This window comes from Paroedura picta, chromosome 1 (genome assembly GCF_049243985.1).
Source record: "Paroedura picta isolate Pp20150507F chromosome 1, Ppicta_v3.0, whole genome shotgun sequence".
Classification (NCBI taxonomy): Eukaryota; Metazoa; Chordata; class Lepidosauria; order Squamata; family Gekkonidae; genus Paroedura; species Paroedura picta.
In genome coordinates, this window is record NC_135369.1 from 130,994,556 (window position 1) to 131,013,787 (window position 19,232).

At 42.0% G+C, this 19,232-nt stretch overlaps 1 protein-coding gene across 6 annotated transcripts in view; it reads right to left on the minus strand.

The window, feature by feature from the left end:
• The window catches only part of KLHL32 (kelch like family member 32), a 103,914-nt gene that overhangs the window by 59,464 nt on the left and 25,218 nt on the right, over positions 1 to 19,232 (minus strand). For all 6 annotated transcript variants that reach the window (XM_077303774.1, XM_077303758.1, XM_077303803.1 and 3 more), the window contains one exon: positions 6,496 to 6,594. In XM_077303774.1, coding sequence (XP_077159889.1) covers positions 6,496 to 6,594 — 99 coding nt within the window. The remainder of the gene's footprint in view (positions 1 to 6,495; positions 6,595 to 19,232) is intronic.

The following is a 19,232-nucleotide window of genomic DNA, read 5'->3' on the forward strand; positions in this document are numbered from 1 at the left end:
ACAGAAGTGAAACAGTCATTCCAGATCAACTGCCATAGACAGTTAAGTGATGCGGTCCTTAACTGTTCAGCTCACATCTGAAGCAAGAAGTAGAAATGGCAGAGATAGAAGGAAACCTTGCATCCACCAGAAGCAAATGCTTTTTGCTAAGGCAGTTCTAGTATCAGCTATGGATGGCAACCTGATAAAACTGACCTTGTAACACGATACAACCAGAATGCAGAAGAAAGAAATTGAACGTTTGCACTTGGGAGGGGGTCTTCCTCATTGACAATTCGCATGTCTACATGAAAGCCAGGACATACTAGCATTCCTCATGTAGGGATTTCCTGATATGGGGAACAAGTGGCCAAAAGTTCTGATTACTGACCCTCACAATTCTCTCTCTGGCTTTCTTGAATCTACTTGCTACATAGAATCATAGAATAATAGAGTTGGAAGGGACCTCATGAGTCATCTAGTCCAACCCCCTGCACTATGCAGGACACTCACATCCCAATCACTCATCTACTGTAACCTGCCACCCCGTTACCTTCACTGAATCAGCCTCTCCGTCAGATGGCTATCTAGCCTCTGTTTAAAAGTTTCCAAATATGGAGAACCCACCACTTCCCGAGGAAGCCTGTTCCACTGAGAAACCACTCTAACTGTCATGAACTTCTTCCGGATGTTTAGATGGATGAATCAACTTGCTACAGTAAAGAAAACATTCCAGTTTTGCAACTGGTATAAAATATTTGCAGACATAGTCTTTAAGTGGTGTTGCCACAGCCTGCATGTTCCTTCCTAGTTATGAAGTGGCAAGAAGTTAGGACTAGGAGGAAGCCTACACGGTAAACTTCTAATCGGCTTCTAATCCAGCAAGCCGGGCTTGATTCCCTGCTTCTCCTCCACATGCAGCAGCCAGCTGGGTGACCTTGGGCTCATCATAGCACTCATAAAGCTGTTCTGACTGAGCAGTGATATCAGGGCTCTCTCAACCTCACCTCCCTCATAGAGTGTCTGTTGTGGGGAGAGGAAAAGGAAGGCAAATGTAAGTTGCCTTGAGACTCCTTAGGGCAGTGAAAAACAAGGTATAAAACCCAACTCTTCTTCTTTCACCTTGTACTCCAAAAAGGAAGACACAGACTTTTAGTCAGCCTTTTGGCCATGGAGGAATTCCTGAAATATTTCTCAGGTTTCAAGGAACCCTGGAAGTGCTCACTTCAGAGAAGCAGACATGGAATTAAGATGCAGGAGCCAATCAATCAACCAACCATTTACCATTTCCATTGTGGAGAAAGAGACTAGGTCTGTAGAGCAACAGGGCAAGTGGACTCCTGTGATATCTAGTGATGTCAGCAGCCATCCAAACTTCTGGGAAAGGCCACATAACCCTGGGGAGCTCTGTCATAACCCCAGGGTTCCCTGGAACCCTGCTTGAGAATCCCTGGATTAAACCAGGGATTAAACCATTTGCAAAGATGGACTACAACTGGCAAACTCTTTATCACCCACTTAATGCAGATACAATAACATAGATTCCACAACAAGCTCACAAGCATTTGGGCAGTGCTACCCTGGCTCCAATCTTAGAACATTAACAGAGTTAATTTTCAGCTGCAGAACAAACTTGCTAAGAGATGCCATCCATGAAGACCACTTCCCTATTCTGGTAGACATGAGGGCACAGGCGTTGACATCTTATACCTAAGAAAGTTCCTCCCTAGGCACTTAGTTTGGTCACTCTGATGTGTCTTGTCTGATTTCTTCTCATCCACCCAACATACTTTATCATTCATTCATTCATTCATTCATTCATTTATATACTGCCCTCCCCGAAAGCTCAGGGTGGTTTACATGAAACAAGAAAATGATACAGATAACATCATTTATAGTAACAACAAGGTGATAACAATAACATTAACATAATAACAACAACAATAACACTAAAGAATGGTGAAAACTGTAAAGAGCCTCAGCTCAACTCTTACTGGGACTTACTGGGTTGGGCACTGGGTCTTCAGGGTGCCTGCTAATCTAATTCAATTAATCTACATTAATCCTTCCCCATGAGTTCAAGCCTTGCTAGTCTACTTTGAACAGGCCTATTTAATAATAAGCTTCCCTTCCCATTGCACTATGAAGCACATTAAAAAGACCAACTGGAGATAGCCCCCTAATTTCCTGCTCAGCACCAAAGCAGCCAGCTAATCCCACACTGTATCGTGAACAGTGAGAGGGGCAGCTTTGGGAGCATAAAGGTTGGTCCAAGCAGACAATCCTAACAAGAGGTATGGCACAAGTTATGGGCTGGATCTCAGTTTCCAGCAGAATGCATCATGACCATGGCACACAGGGAAATGTTGTTTATGTTGCCCCCCCCCCCCATGCTACCCATGATGACTAAGGGTGTGTCCTATTTTCCCCATTAGGCAGGAAGTCACGTGGGGAAGGTGGAGGCTTAAGCACCATAGCTGTCATTTGAATTAGGGCCATTCAGGCTTGGGAAATAAGTTCCCAGCATGGAATTCGCAACATGTCTCTAATGATCTACACCCAGGGAGAATGTGATGTGTTAACTGAAATCAAGGGATGTTTCCTCCACAATTGAAAGTACAGAATACTTCCTCTTAACTTGTGGGAAAGAGAAAACCTTTATGTAGTCGTATGTATAGACTGGACTTCAGGAAAGCTGATTTTCACAGACTTAAAGGTATGTTGCATAGAATCCCATGGTCAGAAAGACTTAAAGAGATGGGAGTCCAAGAGGGCTGGGAGTTTCTTAAAAGTGAAATACTGAAGGCTAAATCACAAACAATTCCCTTGAGAAGAAAAGATGGAAGGATCCTAAGGAAGCCAAGTTGGCTCCATAAACAGTTGTCAAAAGATTTGAGGAATAAAAAAAGAGTCATTTAAGAAATGGAAGGAAGGCCTTATTACGAAGGATGAGTATAAGCAAATAACCAATAATTGTAAGGGGAGTGTTAGAAAAGCTAAAGCTCAATATGTGCTTAGGCTAGCAAGAAATGCTAAACATAACAAAAAAAAAAGGACTTCTTTAGTTATATTTCAAGCAAGAAAAATAATACGGACACCATAGGATGACTGCGAGGACAAGAAAGTGAAATTATAACAGATGATGAAGAGAGGGCTGAACTACTTAACTCCTATTTCTCCTCGGTCTTCTCTTGTGAATGAAATAGTGATCAATGTGGCAAAAACATAACACAACACGGGGGACGAGAATGGTGGCCTAGGATCACTATTGGACCAGTCCACAAACAACTAGTTTCTTTAAATGAAGCAAAGTCTTCTGGGCCAGATGAACTGCATCCAAGGGTACTAAAAGAACTTGCAGATGTCATCTCTGAACCTCTGTCCATTATTTTTGATACTTCTTGGAGAACAGGTGAGGTGCCAGATGATTGGAGGCAGGCAAATGTTGTCCCCATCTTCAGGAAAGGGAAAAAGGAGGAACCAGGTAATTATCAACTCATCCACTTGACTTCTGTAGCTGGCAACATTTTGGAACAAATGATCAAACACTCGGTCCTTGAGCAGCTGGAACTGAGAGCTGTGATTTCTAAGCACGGGTTTCACAAGAATAACTCATGTCAGACCAACCTTATCTCTTTTTTTGGGAAAGTGACTACCTTGCTGGATCAGTGGAATGCCACATACATAGTTTATCTGGATTTCAGTAAAGCTTTTGATAAGGTTCCACATGATATTCTCCTTCACATGTTGGTAAAATGCAGTATGGATCCTACTTCTGCCAGGTAGATCAATAACTGGTTGACAAATCATACCCAGAGGGTACCTGTTAATGGTTCAGCATCTTCTTGGAAAAGAGTGACAAGTGGAGCCCAAGAATCTGTCCTGGGGCCTGTGTTGTTCAACATATTTATAAATGATTTGGATGAGGGATTAGAGGGGATACTTATTAAATTTGCAGATGATACTAAACTGGGAGGGGTAGCAAACACAACTGAAGACAGCAACAGAATACTGGATGATCTTGATAGGCTCGAGAAGTGGGCTAAACTGAATAAAATCAAGTTCAATAGGGACAATAGTTCTGCATTTAGGTAGGAAAAACCAAATACACCAATATAAGATGGGGGAGACTTGTCTTGGCAGTAGCATGTGCAAAAAGAATCTAGTAGACCATACATTGAACATGAGTCAGCAGTGTGACTCAGTGGCTAAGAAGGCAAATGGGATTTTGGGCTGTATCAAATGGAGTATCATGTCCAGCTCATGGGAGGTGATGGTACCGCTTTACTCTGTTCTGGTTGGCCTCACTTGGAGTACTGTGTTCAGTTTTGGTCACCCCAATTGAAGAGGGATGTTGATAAACTGGAACGTGTCCATAGGAGGGCAACAAAGATAGTGAGGGGTTTGGAGACCAAGACATATGAAGAAAGGTTGGGGGAGCTTGGTCTGTTTCACCTGGAGAGAAGATTACTAAGAGGTGATATGACAGCAATCCTTAAGTACTTGAAGGGCTGTCACATAGAGGCTGGAGCAGAATTGTTTTCAGTTGCCCCAAATGGTGGGACTAGAATGAATGGGATGGAAATTAATTCAAAAGAATTTTGGGCTAAACATCTGGAATAAGTTTGTGACAGTTAGTTCCTCAGTGGAACAAGCTTCCTGGGGAGGTAGTGGGTTCTCCTTCCTTGGAAGTTTTAAAGCAGAGGCTAAATGGTCATCTGACAGAAATGCTGATTCTGTGATTGTAAGTGGCTGGGTAGAAGAGATTGTGTCCATGCTTGGTTTTTGTGGCCCTTTCTTGCATATCCAGGAAAATGGCAATCACCACTTTGGGGTCAGGAGGTGAATTTCCTCCAGGCCAGACTGGCCATAGATTGTTTGTTTGTTTTTTTTGTTTTTTTGGGTGGGGGGGATTATCTGGGCATGGGATTGGGGCACTATGGGTTTCCTGCACTCTGCCGGAGTTGGACTAGAAGACCCTGGAGGACCTTTTCAACTCTATGATTCTATGACCTGAGTAGGATTTTGATCAAACCTGATCAGAATTGCACTCTCAGGCACTCAAACTGGCAGACAGCCATAGTATCAAGAGCTACCCAATCCCATATTCTCAGGTGAAAAGGAGGCAAATGAAAAGGCATTGTACAGTGTAAAAACTCTGTATCCATTCTACCACTGGTGAAAGGCTGCATCATACATTAAATCATTTTTCCTGAAAAATGAATGGGGTTTATTTGCTCTGACAAGGAAGATGATGAGGATGAAATACTAATGAGGATCACCAATTCATAATATTCACGGCTTCCTCACAACCAACAGAATTCTAACATAAGAACACAAGAAGAGTCCTGCTAGATCAGACCAGTGGTCCATCCAGTCCAGCATTCTGTCTTACACGGTGGCCATCCAGTTCCTCTGGACAGCCAACCGTAGAAAACAGAGGCTGAGACTTTCTCCTGATGTTGACTCCTGGCTCTGGGATTCAAACATTTAGTGCTTCTGAATGTGTAGGTTCCTCTCAGTCATCATGACTAATTGCTGCTGTTTATTCTTGTCGCCATCAATACATCCTCTAGCAGCATTTTTTTCATTTTAATCACTCTCACTTTTATTACAAAAGGCAGAAGATGAAAAGTGACTTCTGAACAACTTGATTTTGTGGAACCTATTACTGAACCTGTGCAACCTATGTCACTGTAGGTCCTATTTTAACATTAGGAAATTTTGATCTTCTTTAGCCAAGATTCTAGAACAGGGGTAGTCAAATGAGCTCATGGGAATTGTAGTCCATGGACATCTTGGAGGGCCTCAGTTTAACTACCCCTGTTCTAGAAAACTGATTCTCTCACACACATATGCACACACTCACAACACACACCCTTCTATGCAGAGGGCAGGAGGAAGGTCAGGAACGAAACTCACCAGACTTCAGCGAAACAATAGAAAAGGCCTCTCTAGGAATCCATAATATTTTGCTGTAACCCTTTGCTCAACTTGAAATCTTAGCAGGAACTCTCTTACTGAACAAAATCACTTACTACGATTCTAAGTCAAGCCAAGGCTTTAATCTATTATAGATTCCTACAGAGGCTTTTCGATATTGCGGAGACTCTGAGATTACAGAGATCATGCCAGGTGAGAGGGGAAAAAACAGATATTTTTTCTCCCACCTCAAAGCAACTAGGTTGGGGGTCCTGCTGAATTTTGTTCCCCAGTACCTCATTCTCAAGAGCTCTGCTAAGAGCATTTGAAATTCACAATACATTTCCATTTTTAAGCTACAACAGTAGTCAGGCTTGCAGCCCACCCATCCAGACACATTTATGTTTTTCATCTTCTAATCTATACAGCTACAAAGAAAAAAATTATCAAGTTCAGCAATGCAGTCATAATCAAGGTATTCTAGATACTCTTTATTTATGAGCTGGTGATATTTCTCCTGACCTCAGATGCAACGGACTTGGAAATTAAGTTAATAGTTCCAAAATAAAGGGAAGTATTAGGCCTCTTCCTTACCTGGATGAGATAGTGAGAGCATAAACTAAGGAGCTCTAGTAACTGCAGATGACTGCCTGCAGCAAGGACATCTGGGATCACTCCCGGCTCCAAGAAAATCTATATGGGGAAATAAAAATGAAAGTTGTGAGCCTATAAAGTGCTCTCAAATATGATATGACTAGCAATTGGGTTTTTCCCCCCCAGAACACTAGATATACAACAGAAATTATGCATTTTATTTGAAAACATTTTAGCAAAAATATTGAAAAAGAATATTGGCTTTCAAGCACTATTTTGGGATGGTGGTAAGAAGAAAACGTATCATCCATGTAGCTAACAAAGGTTTTCTGAGTTGTGACACTCATCAATTACATATGCAAACATCATGTCCCTCAGGGGGCTCATTCACACAGCCAATAAACAGTGGCTACTTCTTATTCAGCGTTTGTATCATTGACAGTTCAAGGTAAGGAAAAGATTTAAGTCTGAGTTGTTTACCACATACAGAAGTTGAAACCTTTGTCACCACTATTCAGTCCATCTATAGTGGTCTTTGTTCAATAGGAATTTAAATCAGTTCACATGCATGTCCAGTTTGTGTGCATAATCTGACACCTCTTCCCTCTAAGTTTGCCCAAATGGTATTTCTATACCCTCATCTTTATATGCCTAGCAAAGTTATTAGCATCTATATAAAACTTTTTTTATTTTTACTACTTTGACAGAACCCCTAAGAACTAATAAACAAAGTACACATTTTAAAATAGGTGCAAAGCTATAAAATTAATTCAAAAGAATTTTCAGCTAAACATTCCTGACAGTTATTTTATGAACTTAGGTAGAAGATTGTAAGTGGGTGGGCAGGAAGGGATGTGCCAGTGTTTGTCTCTTGTGGCCCTTCCCTGCATACCTAGGAAATTGCTGGTCGCTACTGTGGGATGGTAGGTGAATTTCCTCCAGGCCAGGCTGTATTCTGGAGATTTTTAGTGGGGAAAACAGCTGGGCATGAAATTTGGGTCACCATGCCTAGCGCCTATTGTATTCCTAAATGCAATAGGCTTGGCCCCTAGTTAACATATAAATTCCTACCATGTACACTTTATTTATTTTATTTATTTTTTGATTATTTGTATACTGCTCCTCTCAGACTTTCTGTCTCAGGGTGATTAAGAGCAGATTAAATAGCAAATTACATTAAAATGTAAGCAATAAATTACTAAGAACAGTAAAATAATACAGTAGAAAAGTGTATTTAAAAATAGGTAAAATATGAGTTCTCAGCAATGATGATGGAAAACTTCCTGGCCTGCCAAAATTAGCAAGACAAGGAGATGGTGGGGAATTGGGGAGGTGAAGAGAGGAAGGAAGGCCCAATTCATTGTTCAAAGTGTTTCTTGGCCGGCCTCAATTGCAAGCCTGGCAGAGCAGCTCCATCTTGCATCCTCACAGAATTTAGTAGGTTCTGTCAATACATTCATACTTGAATATGATTTTAAATCTACTGTAATCTTTTTAAAATGTTCCAGAGGCTGATCAGTCTAACTTCGATAGCAGGTATATTGGTGCAATCCATGATTAAAAATAGAATTAGTACACATAATGATGCCTGCTAATGCTGTAAGAATGATGTTACTATCAATATTGTTTAACCTATTTCAAGACATAACAATGTTGATTACTGAGAAAAAATAATGGAAAATAATGGAACATATTAACTAGCTTTATTTGGCAAAAGAAAGAAAGAAAGAAAGAAAGAAAGAAAGAAAGAAAGAAAGAAAGAAAGAAAGAAAGAAAGAAAGAAAGAAAGAAAGAAAGAAAGAAAGAAAGAAAGAAAGAAAGAAAGAAAGAAAGAAAAGACTGGCTAGGAAAGAAGCCCATCGGAAATGGAACAATGATAGATTGGAGCAAAGCTCCAAATATTATATTACTGTATTTGCCTATAAGACTAATTCCCCCCCCCGAAAAACATGCCTCCAAGTGGGGGGGGGGTCGTCCTGTATGCCAGGTGCACTTCAGTTGGGATAGACATAGCTGTCCATAGTGGCCTCCTGATGCCCGCCCACCTCATTCTACATACCATCCAGTATCGCTCGGTATCCAGCGCGGCCGCAGCAGTTCATCAGCGAGGCTGTGGTGAGCATCAGCAGCGAGACAGGGGTGCTAGCCTTTTGGGCGTGACCAGCCCATTCTGCTTGGCGGGAAACAGTGGCGCTCCGGCCCACCCCTTGTCTATTCAGAGCTCGCACATGCGCACTTGCACACTAGTGCCGGTCACAGGGAGATGCAGGGGTGCGCCAGAGGTGCTGCAGTCGCGCTGCGGCCGTACAGTGGTGACAATGACAGGTACTGTAATGTAATGTAACAAACTCTATATTTTGAGTGGAAATGTTGGGGGGTCGTCTTATACGCCCAGTCGTCTTATACGCCAGCAAATACGGTATATTACCAGCAGCTAGACTGAACTGGTCAGCATCATTGTTTGATGACAGAGATTCTGTCATGATTATATTAGAGCAATCCTATGTGAACACTGTGAATCTGGTTTATGTTCCAGAAACTGGAACAGGCAATTAAGAGTAATAACTGCTTCATTGATTGCATATTAGAAATCTGGGGAAGAGATGGTAATAAAGAGTTTCACTTCTTAACAACTGGCTTCCAGGGACAGATGGAGTGAATTTTATTGTAAACTTTGGGAACAGTTGGTTTAGATAAGCACTATGATTTGGTGAAAAATAGTACAAAATAGCCAATTATCCGAATGCATTTTTATCAGATTACTAGTATCAAAGCCCATTTTAAAAATGGGCTTTGAAAGGGGCAGCAGGCAGGAGGGCATGAGAGGGTAGCCGCAGCTCCCTTTGGCCCGCAAAGTGAGCTAAAGGGAGTGGAAAGCTCCTCCCCCCCCCCGCCGCCAGCAACAGGCCTTTGCAGCCCGCAGGGAGCCTCCAAACTCCCCCCTCCCGGCTCCCTCCCAGCAGGAGCGTACCTGCGGGCCGCAAAGCCCTGTTTCTGCCTCTCTCCTCATGGGCAACAACAGAGGCTGCAGCCACAAGGCTTCTAGCAGGCAAGGAGGGAGGGTGGGAGCTGGAGGGGGAGGGCCAATCAGGGTGGACCTGGACAGACAGAGCCCCGGACAGTCTCCTCCCAGGAGGCTGTTTACCAAATATAAGGGAGCAAAACAGTGTTAAGGATGAGTTTAAATACAGCAAGATTACATAAAAAGAGTTGGGAAGAGAATTAATTTATTTCGTATTTCTTACCTCTATACGTTAGAATAATTATTTGACAGCAATTAAGGACTGCACCACTCTTATTATTTGTTTACAGTGTTTACTTAATTTCTACCCAACCTTTTAGCTGGGAATCAGAGTCTACCAGTTTATGTCACAGATCTGAGTGGCACAACAGTCAACTTCATCATATTAGCCAAGTGAAGGTAAGTAGACATAAGTGTACACTGTGAAAGTACACTGGGAGGCCAAGACAAACTGACAACTAAATGTAAACTCACAAACAGCAGTGCCGGAAAATTAACCATAAAAACAAACTATAACCAAACCATTAATATGTAGCCATTAAATATAAATACTTGCTGCCGGAACACTAAACACTAGTCCTTTTTTTTGTGGTAGGAACTTCCCTTGGTCAAACTCCTCAAAAAGCATAATCAAATTTGTTAATACCTTCTAATGAATCCTGCTTCTGCTGAACAGGGAGAATGGACCCTCTCACCACATATATGATGTTATTCTAAATATATATATTAACTCCTGCAACACCAACTGTTTTCACTAGAGGTCTCAAGAAACCCAAGTATTAAAACTAAATGAACTATATTCAAATACAGATTTTTCAGTTTTCTTTCAGAGAGAACAGCCATTTCCAACGGTTCTTCTTTCTCACTGCAGAGCCCCACTTCATGATTAGACTGCTCCTGAGAGCCCACCAACTCCTCTATGAGGAAAATTTTGGGGTGGGGGTGGGAGGAGACACACATCAACATATAGCAAAAATCTCCCTTAAGAAAACCTAACTGTCCTTAAGTCTTTGGAACTGTGTGATAAAGCACAGGCCTATTTACCATTTCAAACAGGATACATTTCAGGACAACCTGCTAGACGATTGTGGGTAGATATGGGAAGCCTTTGGTTTATTATTAGTAGCCAGATACATTGCAGCAAACCTGGCATGGCAGTGGTGCATCCAACATAACACAACAAGGGACAGTTGCAATTCTCTCAGCTTGTCGGAGGACCTTGAATATGCCTGTAACGGTCACATATATAGATTCCATTCAAAATACTTTTCTTTAAAATGCTAACATGAAAAACAGCTTTGTATATTTAGATAGTTTAAAATACTTGCAAGAAATATTTTAGAGATGCCCATCAGCAAAATGCCTTCTGCATGGCCTGTCATAATCTGCTTTTGAAAGTTATGTGTTTCCAAAAGCAGTTTTCTAAATGCCATGAGGGAGGGAGGCGAGACTGAGACAGCCCTGAGAAAAACTGCTTTGTGAAAATGGCTCTATCCAAACTGGGACTGGCCCAAGGTCACCCAGCTGGCTGCACGTGGAAGAGCAGGGAATCAAACCTGGCCCTCCAGATCAGAGGCCACCACTCTTACCAACTATATTGCATTCCTAAACTGCAATCCTAAGGATATTTTCCAGAGAGCAAGCCCTTTGAATAACATGGGAAATTAATAGAGCTGCTCCTTTAGTGTGCTTTTTATTTGCCCAACATCATTCACTGAGCCACTCTCACTTGAGCTGCTACCTGGCCATTTTAGCCAGCCCGATACATTTTCATTACCTATAATTTTCTACTCTTATGAATTCAAAATTACAGAGAACTGGCAGAGACCATAGCTCAGTAATTTTAAATTACTGTTTGGAGTCTTTTACCATGCCATATTGTAGTCTGGACTACAGCAATATAAGCTGCTCTTAAAGACAATCAATAAACTTCAATGAATGCAATTAATGCAGGGTATAATAGCCCATTTTTGCAATGAACTAATACCAGCAAAAAAGTAATTGGTCATCTGCCCGCCCCCCTCCAATATGGGACTATCTTAGTTTATTTTGTGCCCCAAACATTTGGAAGGTCATATGCTAGATCTTCCTTTCTGCACTCAGGAGGTGTTTGGCAATGTGGTTTAAGGTGCTAAAATCATTCTGTTTTGTGGGCAAGGGTTGTTACATTCCCCTATGCTCACCAAAGTTAGATAATTGATAAGTATGGCCTACCTTTGAAAACTTATAGATCCCATAGTTTACTAGAATTTGCTGGGGAATGTTATGAGTCTTGATATCAGTCTACTAATCACTGAGAACATGGCAAAGAAGCTCCAAAATAAAAGAATAAACAAAATAATAGCAGATTACTGGGTGAGTCACTTCTGTATGGCCTCAGACCAGAGGCCCTTCATTTTGTCAGAATTATCCCACCAGGCTCCTCCTAGAACATTTTCTATTAATAATGATAGAATTCTACTGGTGTCTCCTAAATGAACTCACTCCCTACAAGCCTTCCCAATTAGTGTATTTCACTTCTGTCAGAATCTTTGGATTCACTGTGTATAAATCCCCTAAACAGTTTCCTGACACGCTCCTAACATATTCTTTGGATTCTGTCTGCTGAAAGGTCTTTTCACATCATCCAGCCTCCTCCTACACTACTTCATCTGAACTTCTCTGGACTTCAGTCCTTCTTCCCAGGGATGGTCCTTCTCTCCCTTCTAGGAACTTTACCTAGACTTCCTTACAGATCTGAGGATCTACCCTTCCCTCAATACATTGTTTCCACTAGTCGGTATCTTCTTCACCAGTCAGTTTTTAATATTCCTGGCTACTGGGATGGGTCCCACTATCCTGACAGCAATATCAGTTCCATTCTGGCTAATTTGTCTATCCAGCCTGGTCACAGGAGGCTTACCATCACCACTTAGAAGAAGAAAAAGAAGAACAGTTGATTCTTATATGCCGCTTTTCCCTACCCGAGTGAAGATCACTCCTTGGGAAACTGACTCAGGCCAAAGCCAATTATAGGACTATTTCTAAGCTTCCATTTTGGAGGAAGGTGGTGGCTGCAGCTGAGGCGGCTCACTGTTAAACCTCAGGAAGGAGGCTGTGGAGCTCAGGATAGGGAGCTTGGGGGCCAGGTGAAAATGGTCCAGGAAGAGCCCCAAGCCATTGTTTGTATACCCTGTTCCAGATCTTTCAATAGCTTTTGACACAGTTGATCATGACATTCTAGTTGAGTGTCTGGAAACTGCCACAAGGATAGCTGTCCAGTAGTTTAATTCTTACTTTTCAAAATGACTCAGAGATGAATTCAAATATATTGATTCAGCAGCATGGGATTTAAGTTGTGGTATCCCTCAAGAATATACTCCTTCACCCATAGTTTTAATATTTATGTGTGACCAACTGAATACATGTACCCTTGGGGATTGGTTGTGCAATGGCACCCAGGTCTAAAAGGCTATACTGAATCATTGTCTGAAGCTGTGGTCAAGTGGTTGAGGAAAAGCAATCTGAAACTTTACTCTGATAAGCTGTTGGTTGAAAACATTTATGAATTGCTACCGGGACTGAATCTGCCAACCCTGAATGGGATGGGTCTATCTCTGATGTATCATGAGAGTTGGGGAGCAATGTTGGTGGTTCCAGCCTCACTAATGGAGAAACATGTTGGTTCTTTGCTCAGAACACTTCCTTTTGGTTATATCTTGCTCATAATTCGACCATGCCATGTTGCTATTGTAGTCTGAACTACAGCAATATAAGCTGCTCTCATGCAAGATACAATAGCCCACTTCTTTTGTCCAGAAGCTGCTTCAACCATATAACATCTACCCTGAAATAGATTCACTTGATTTCAGGCTCAACTTAATGCCTTGTTTCTTACTTTAAATGCCATACACTAGCGCTATGACCCATATTCCAAGGGTACTGTATTTTTCCTCATTAGCCCCTGCACTCCTCTAGCAACTGTCACTAGGCTGTCTCACAAATGAGTCCATCTTTCTTCTGTTGTGGTTCATGCTCTTCTCAGTTGTTACACCAGTTTTGTGGAACATCCTCCTAGAGGTAGTCCAGAAGGCCCTGTCTTTAGCTATCTTTATGCAAAGCATATCAACCCTTCTTACAGAAGGTTCTTGGTTGAGGGGGTTTAGGAGTCATGTTATATATTTGAACCACACTGTTTCTTGCATGCCTTTTCAGACTGTTTAAGAAATGTCACTCTAAAAGGGATCAAGGAATTTTCTCCAGAGGAAAGAAGGAAACTCTAATGATAGTTGCAGGGACATTAAGTCCCACTACATTTTGAGGGGCTTTTTAAAATAGTAAGCTTGATCAGGATCATCTATACCAAGGGTCCACGGCCTTTCTGAATCTACAAGTACCTATAAAATTTCAAGCTATGATGACTGGAGCTATTACTTTATCTTAAGAGGCAAAGCCAATGACATTCATACACACAAGAGAAAAGAAGATGAGCAAATACAAACATAAACACAGAAGCCCAAGAGAGGTACAACACAGAGACAGAGAAGATGACAAAAGGGGGAAAGGAGGACAGAACACATAAAGAGAGAAGACCATCAGGTGGAGAGGAGACAACACCTGCAGATAAGACCAAAGAAAGATCCTATAATCCTATAAATAAAACTGCCAAGGGGGGACGAGTGAGATAAAACACATTCGCTCATAGAAGACTATCAAGACAGCACACACAAGAAGGCCAAAAGGGCATAAACATGCACCTATACAACAGAGAGAGAGAAGACTAGCAAGGGGGAGGATAAAATGCATGCATACAGGAAGACTAAGGGGAAGGGGGGGAAAGGATAAAACACACAAAACACACCTGCCTGCCATGTGCTTTAGAAAAGTAGATGGGGACACCATTAAGGCAGAAGAAGTAGGCCCCACAACATGGGCACCACAGTGAGGAACCCTGAGTTATGCAATAGCATCATTATCATAACTATGACAATAGGGCTTAATTCTGAATAGCAAGTTAAGCCTACACATTTATAGTGAAGCAGATCATGTATGACCAAGATTTTTTTAAAGTCAGAAGACCTAGGAAAGTGGTCTCCTAATGGAAGCAACATTTTTCCTTACCTTCACTGGGGCTATTGTGACATAGAGTTATTGCTTACCAGAAGGCATTCTCCCTTTTGGCAAGAACATACCATATTCCCTTGAGATTACTGCACTAACTGACCAAAAGTGATTGTGACTCAGAGTTTTCACAGCAGTGAGTAGGAGGCACATGCACAAATCCAATTATTTGTTAATAGCATTTCTTGGTTACACCTACACAATACTTTGAAATTTTTACCACTTACACATCAACAGTTTTGAGTCACCTCATGGGCACAGAGGATTCTCTTCGTGGCAAAGCAGCTTTCAGATTTTTAAAAGCAAGTCTCAGGAAGATATTCCATCAAATGTAAGAGCCTTCAAAGCTTTAAGTACAAGTGGTTTAGAGTACAATTCCTATCCCTAAATTTATATTTGCAGGTTGTCTAAAACAATTTCACTTAAGCCTACTGCAGGTTTTCTCGACCAGGGTTTTCGGAAAATCTGGGGTTCCTTGAGGGCCCTGGAAGGGTGGGAGGTAGTTAATTTTGAATATATTTTTGAATTAAACATTTATGATATATTATACAACCATAAAAGGTCATGTCCTTCTGCCTGTAGGGGGTGCGAAGGGGTGGGGCCCAGGAGGGCATGTACACAGCTATGCTTCCCAACCTTATTCTGCAGGTTAGGACCACTTCGGGGGTTTCTCAACAGTAAAAAAGTTGAGAAAGGCTGCCCTACTGGGAGACACAGTACTCCTCAAAATGTGCTCAGATCCTGTTAGCCAGAACACTTAAAGTATCTTGGATAAATAAAATAACTAGCAACCAGAGATCATCACATATACTTACACTAGTAAAACTCTGAGCTTTAAAAAAAACAAAAAGCAGGGAAGTGTCTGTGCAGCAAGAAGAAGCTGTATTTTTGTAACCAGGAGAACATCCCTAAAGTCAAAGGGCCAAAACATAGATCTTAATTCTTCATTTTCCTCTTTGTTGCTTAACTTCATTGCTGGCGCTCTTTCTGGTCCTTGCTCTGGTTCTTTCAGAACAAAATTTGGCAACATGTGTGTGTTTTGGTTGGGGGGGGGGCATACTCAGGATCTTTTTCATTACTAAGAATTAGGTCTCATTAGGAAAAAAAAAACCTAATATGGACAATATTGACATTAAAATTCAAGATTTATTTAGCAACGGCATTAACAAAGAACCATAGCAGAAAACAGAACTTTGTTGTTGTTATGTGCGAAGTCGTGTCCGACCCATCGCGACCACATGGACAATGATCCTCCAGGCCTTCCTGTCCTCTACCATTCCCCGGAGTCCATTTAAATTTGCACCGACTGCTTCAGTGACTCCATCCAGCCACCTCATTCTCTGTCGTCCCCTTCTTCTTTTGCCCTCGATTGCTCCCAGCATTAGGCTCTTCTCCAGGGAGTCCTTCCTTCTCATGAGGTGGCCAAAGTATTTGAGTTTCATCTTCAGGATCTGGCCTTCTAAAGAGCAGTCAGGGCTGATCTCCTCTAGGACTGACCGGTTTGTTCACCTTGCAGTCCAAGGGACTCGCAAGAGTCTTCTCCAGCACCAGAGTTCAAAAGCCTCAATTCTTTGACGCTCGGCCTTCCTTATGGTCCAACTTTCGCAGCCATACATTGCAACTGGGAAGACCATAGCCTTGACTAAACGCACTTTTGTTGGCAGGGTGATGTCTCTGCTTTTTAGGATGCTGTCTAGATTTGCCATAGCTTTCCTCCCCAGGAGGAAGCGTCTTTTAATTTCTTTGTTGCAGTCCCCATCTGCAGTGATCTTGGAGCCCAGGAAAATAAAATCTGTCACTATCTCCATTTCTTCCCCATCTATTTGCCAGGAATTGAGAGGGCCGGATGCCATGATCTTTGTTTTCTTGATGTTGAGTTTCAAGCCAACCTTTGCACTCTCCTCCTTCACCCGCATCAACAGGCTCTTTAGTTCCTCTTCGCTTTCTGCCATTAGAGTGGTATCATCTGCATATCTGAGGTTGTTGATATTTCTCCCTGCAATCTTGATCCCAATTTGTGACTCCTCTAATCCCGCATTTCTCATGATGTGCTCTGCATACAAGTTAAATAGGCAAGGCGACAGTATATAGCCTTGCCGAACTCCTTTCTCAATTTTGAACCAGTCAGTAATTCCATGTTCAGTTCTCACTGTTGCTTCTTGACCTGCATATAAATTTCTCAAGAGACAAATAAGATGCTCTGGTATTCCCATCTCTTTAAGAACTTGCCACAATTTGTTGTGCTCCACACAATCAAAGGCTTTAGCATAGTCAATGAAGCAGAAGTAGACGTTCTTCTGGTACTCCCTAGCTTTCTCCATGATCCAGCGTATGTTGGCAATTTGATCTCTAGTTCCTCTGCCTCTTCGAAATCCTGCCTGTACTTCTGGAAGTTCTCGGTCCACATATTGCTGGAGCCTAGCTTGTAGGATCTAGAGCATAACTTTGCTACCATGAGAAATTAGTGCAATGGTGCGGTAGTTTGAACATTCTTTGGCATTGCCCTTCTTTGGGATTGAAATGTAAACTGACCTTTTCCAATCCTGTGGCCATTGTTGAGTTTTCCAAATTTGCTGGCATATTGAGTGTAGCACTTTTACTGCATCGTCCTTTAAGATTTTGAATAGTTCAACTGGAATGCTGTCACCACCACTAGCTTTATTGTTGCTCAGACTTCCTAAGGCCCATTTGACTTCACATTCCAGGATGTCTGGCTCCAGGTCAGTAACTACCCCACTGTGGTCATCAGGGATGTTAAGCTCCCTCTTCTATAGTTGTTCTGTATAATTTTGCCACCTTTGTTTAATCTCTTCTGCTTCTGTGAAGTCCCTACCATTTTGGTCCCTTATCATACCCAACTTTGCATGAAACGTTCTCTTCATATCTCCAATTTTCTTGAAAAGATCTCTGGTCCTCCCCATTCTATTGTTTTCTTCTATTTGTTTGCACTGTTCATTTAAGAAGGCATTCTTATCTCTTCTAGCTTTTCTCTGGAATTCTGCATTCAATTGGGTGTATCTTTCTCTTTCTCCCTTGCCTTTCACTTCCCTTCTCTCCTTAGCTATTTGTAAAGCTTCCTCAGACAGCCATTTTGATTTCTTGCGTTTCTTTTTCTTTGGGATGGTTTTAGTTGCTACCTCTTGTACAATGTTGCGAACCTCCGTCCATAGTTCTTCAGGCATTCTGTCTATCAGATCTAATTTCTTAAATCTATTTGTCACCTCTACTGTGTATTCGTCAGGGATATGATTTAGTTCATACGTGAGTGGCCTAGTGCTTTCCCCTACTTTCTTCAATTTAAGCCTAAATTTTGCAACAAGAAGCTCATGATCTGAACCACAATCAGCTCCTGGTCTTGTTTTTATTGACTGGATAGAACTTTTCCATCTTTGGCTGCAGAGCACATAGTCAATCTGATTTCTGTGTTGACCGTCTGGTGATGTCCATGTATAGAGTCGTCTCTTGGGTTGTTGGAAAAGAGTGTTTGCTATGACCATTGTATTCTCTTGACAAAATTCTACCAGCCTGTGCCCTGCTTCATTTTGTACTCCAAGGCCAAACTTGCCTGTTATCCCGGTTATCTTTTGGCTTCCTACTTTAGCATTCCAATCCCCCATGATGATAAGCACATCATTTTTTGGCGTTGCTTCTAGAAGGTGTTGTAGGGCTTCATAGAACTGATCAACTTCATCCTCTTCAGCAGCAGTGGTTGGGGCATAGACCTGGATCACTGTGATGTTGAATGGTTTGCCTTGGATTCGAACTGAGATCATTCTGTCATTTTGGGGATTGTATCCCAAGACTGCTTTTCCTACTCTCTTATTGATTATGAGACCTACTCCATTTCTTCTGCGAGATTCTTGTCCACAGTAGTATACCTGATGGTCATCTGAATTAAATTCACCCATTCCTGTCCATTTTAGTTCACTGATTCCTAAAATGTCGATGTTCAGTCTTGTCATTTCTTGTTTGACCACGTCCAGCTTGCCTTGATTCATGGATCTGACGTTCCAGGTTCCTATGGAATAAAAATCTTTACAGCATCGGACTGTCTTTTCGCCACCAGTTACTTCCACAACTGAGCGTCCTTTCGGCTTTGGCCCAGTCGCTTCATTCATTCTGGCGCTACTCGTACTAGCTGTCTGCTCATCCCCAGTAGCATATTGGACACCTTCCGACCTGAGGGGCTCATCTTCCGGCGTCATATCGTTATGCCTATTGGAACTGTCCATAGAGTTTTCATGGCAAAGATACTGGAGTGGTTTGCCATTTCCTTCTTCAGTGGATCACCTTTTGTCAGAGCTCTCAGCTATGACCTGTCCGTCTTGGGTGGCCCTGCACGGTATAGCTCATAGCTTCACTGAACTACGCAAGCCCCCTTGCCACAACAAGGCAGCGATCCTTGAAGGGGGAAAACAGAACTAGGTGGCACATAAGTGAAACTTAGCTTGATAAAAACAATAAAAATTTCATGACTCAGTCCAATCAGAAACTATGGTAAGACACCATAGCTTGGATCCTCTGAAACATAAGCAGAGCTGCACTATATAAATAGCAACTTCCCTGCTGCCCTTCTCCTGCTGTGCCTCCCAAAACTGTTTCCTCATGAGTCAGT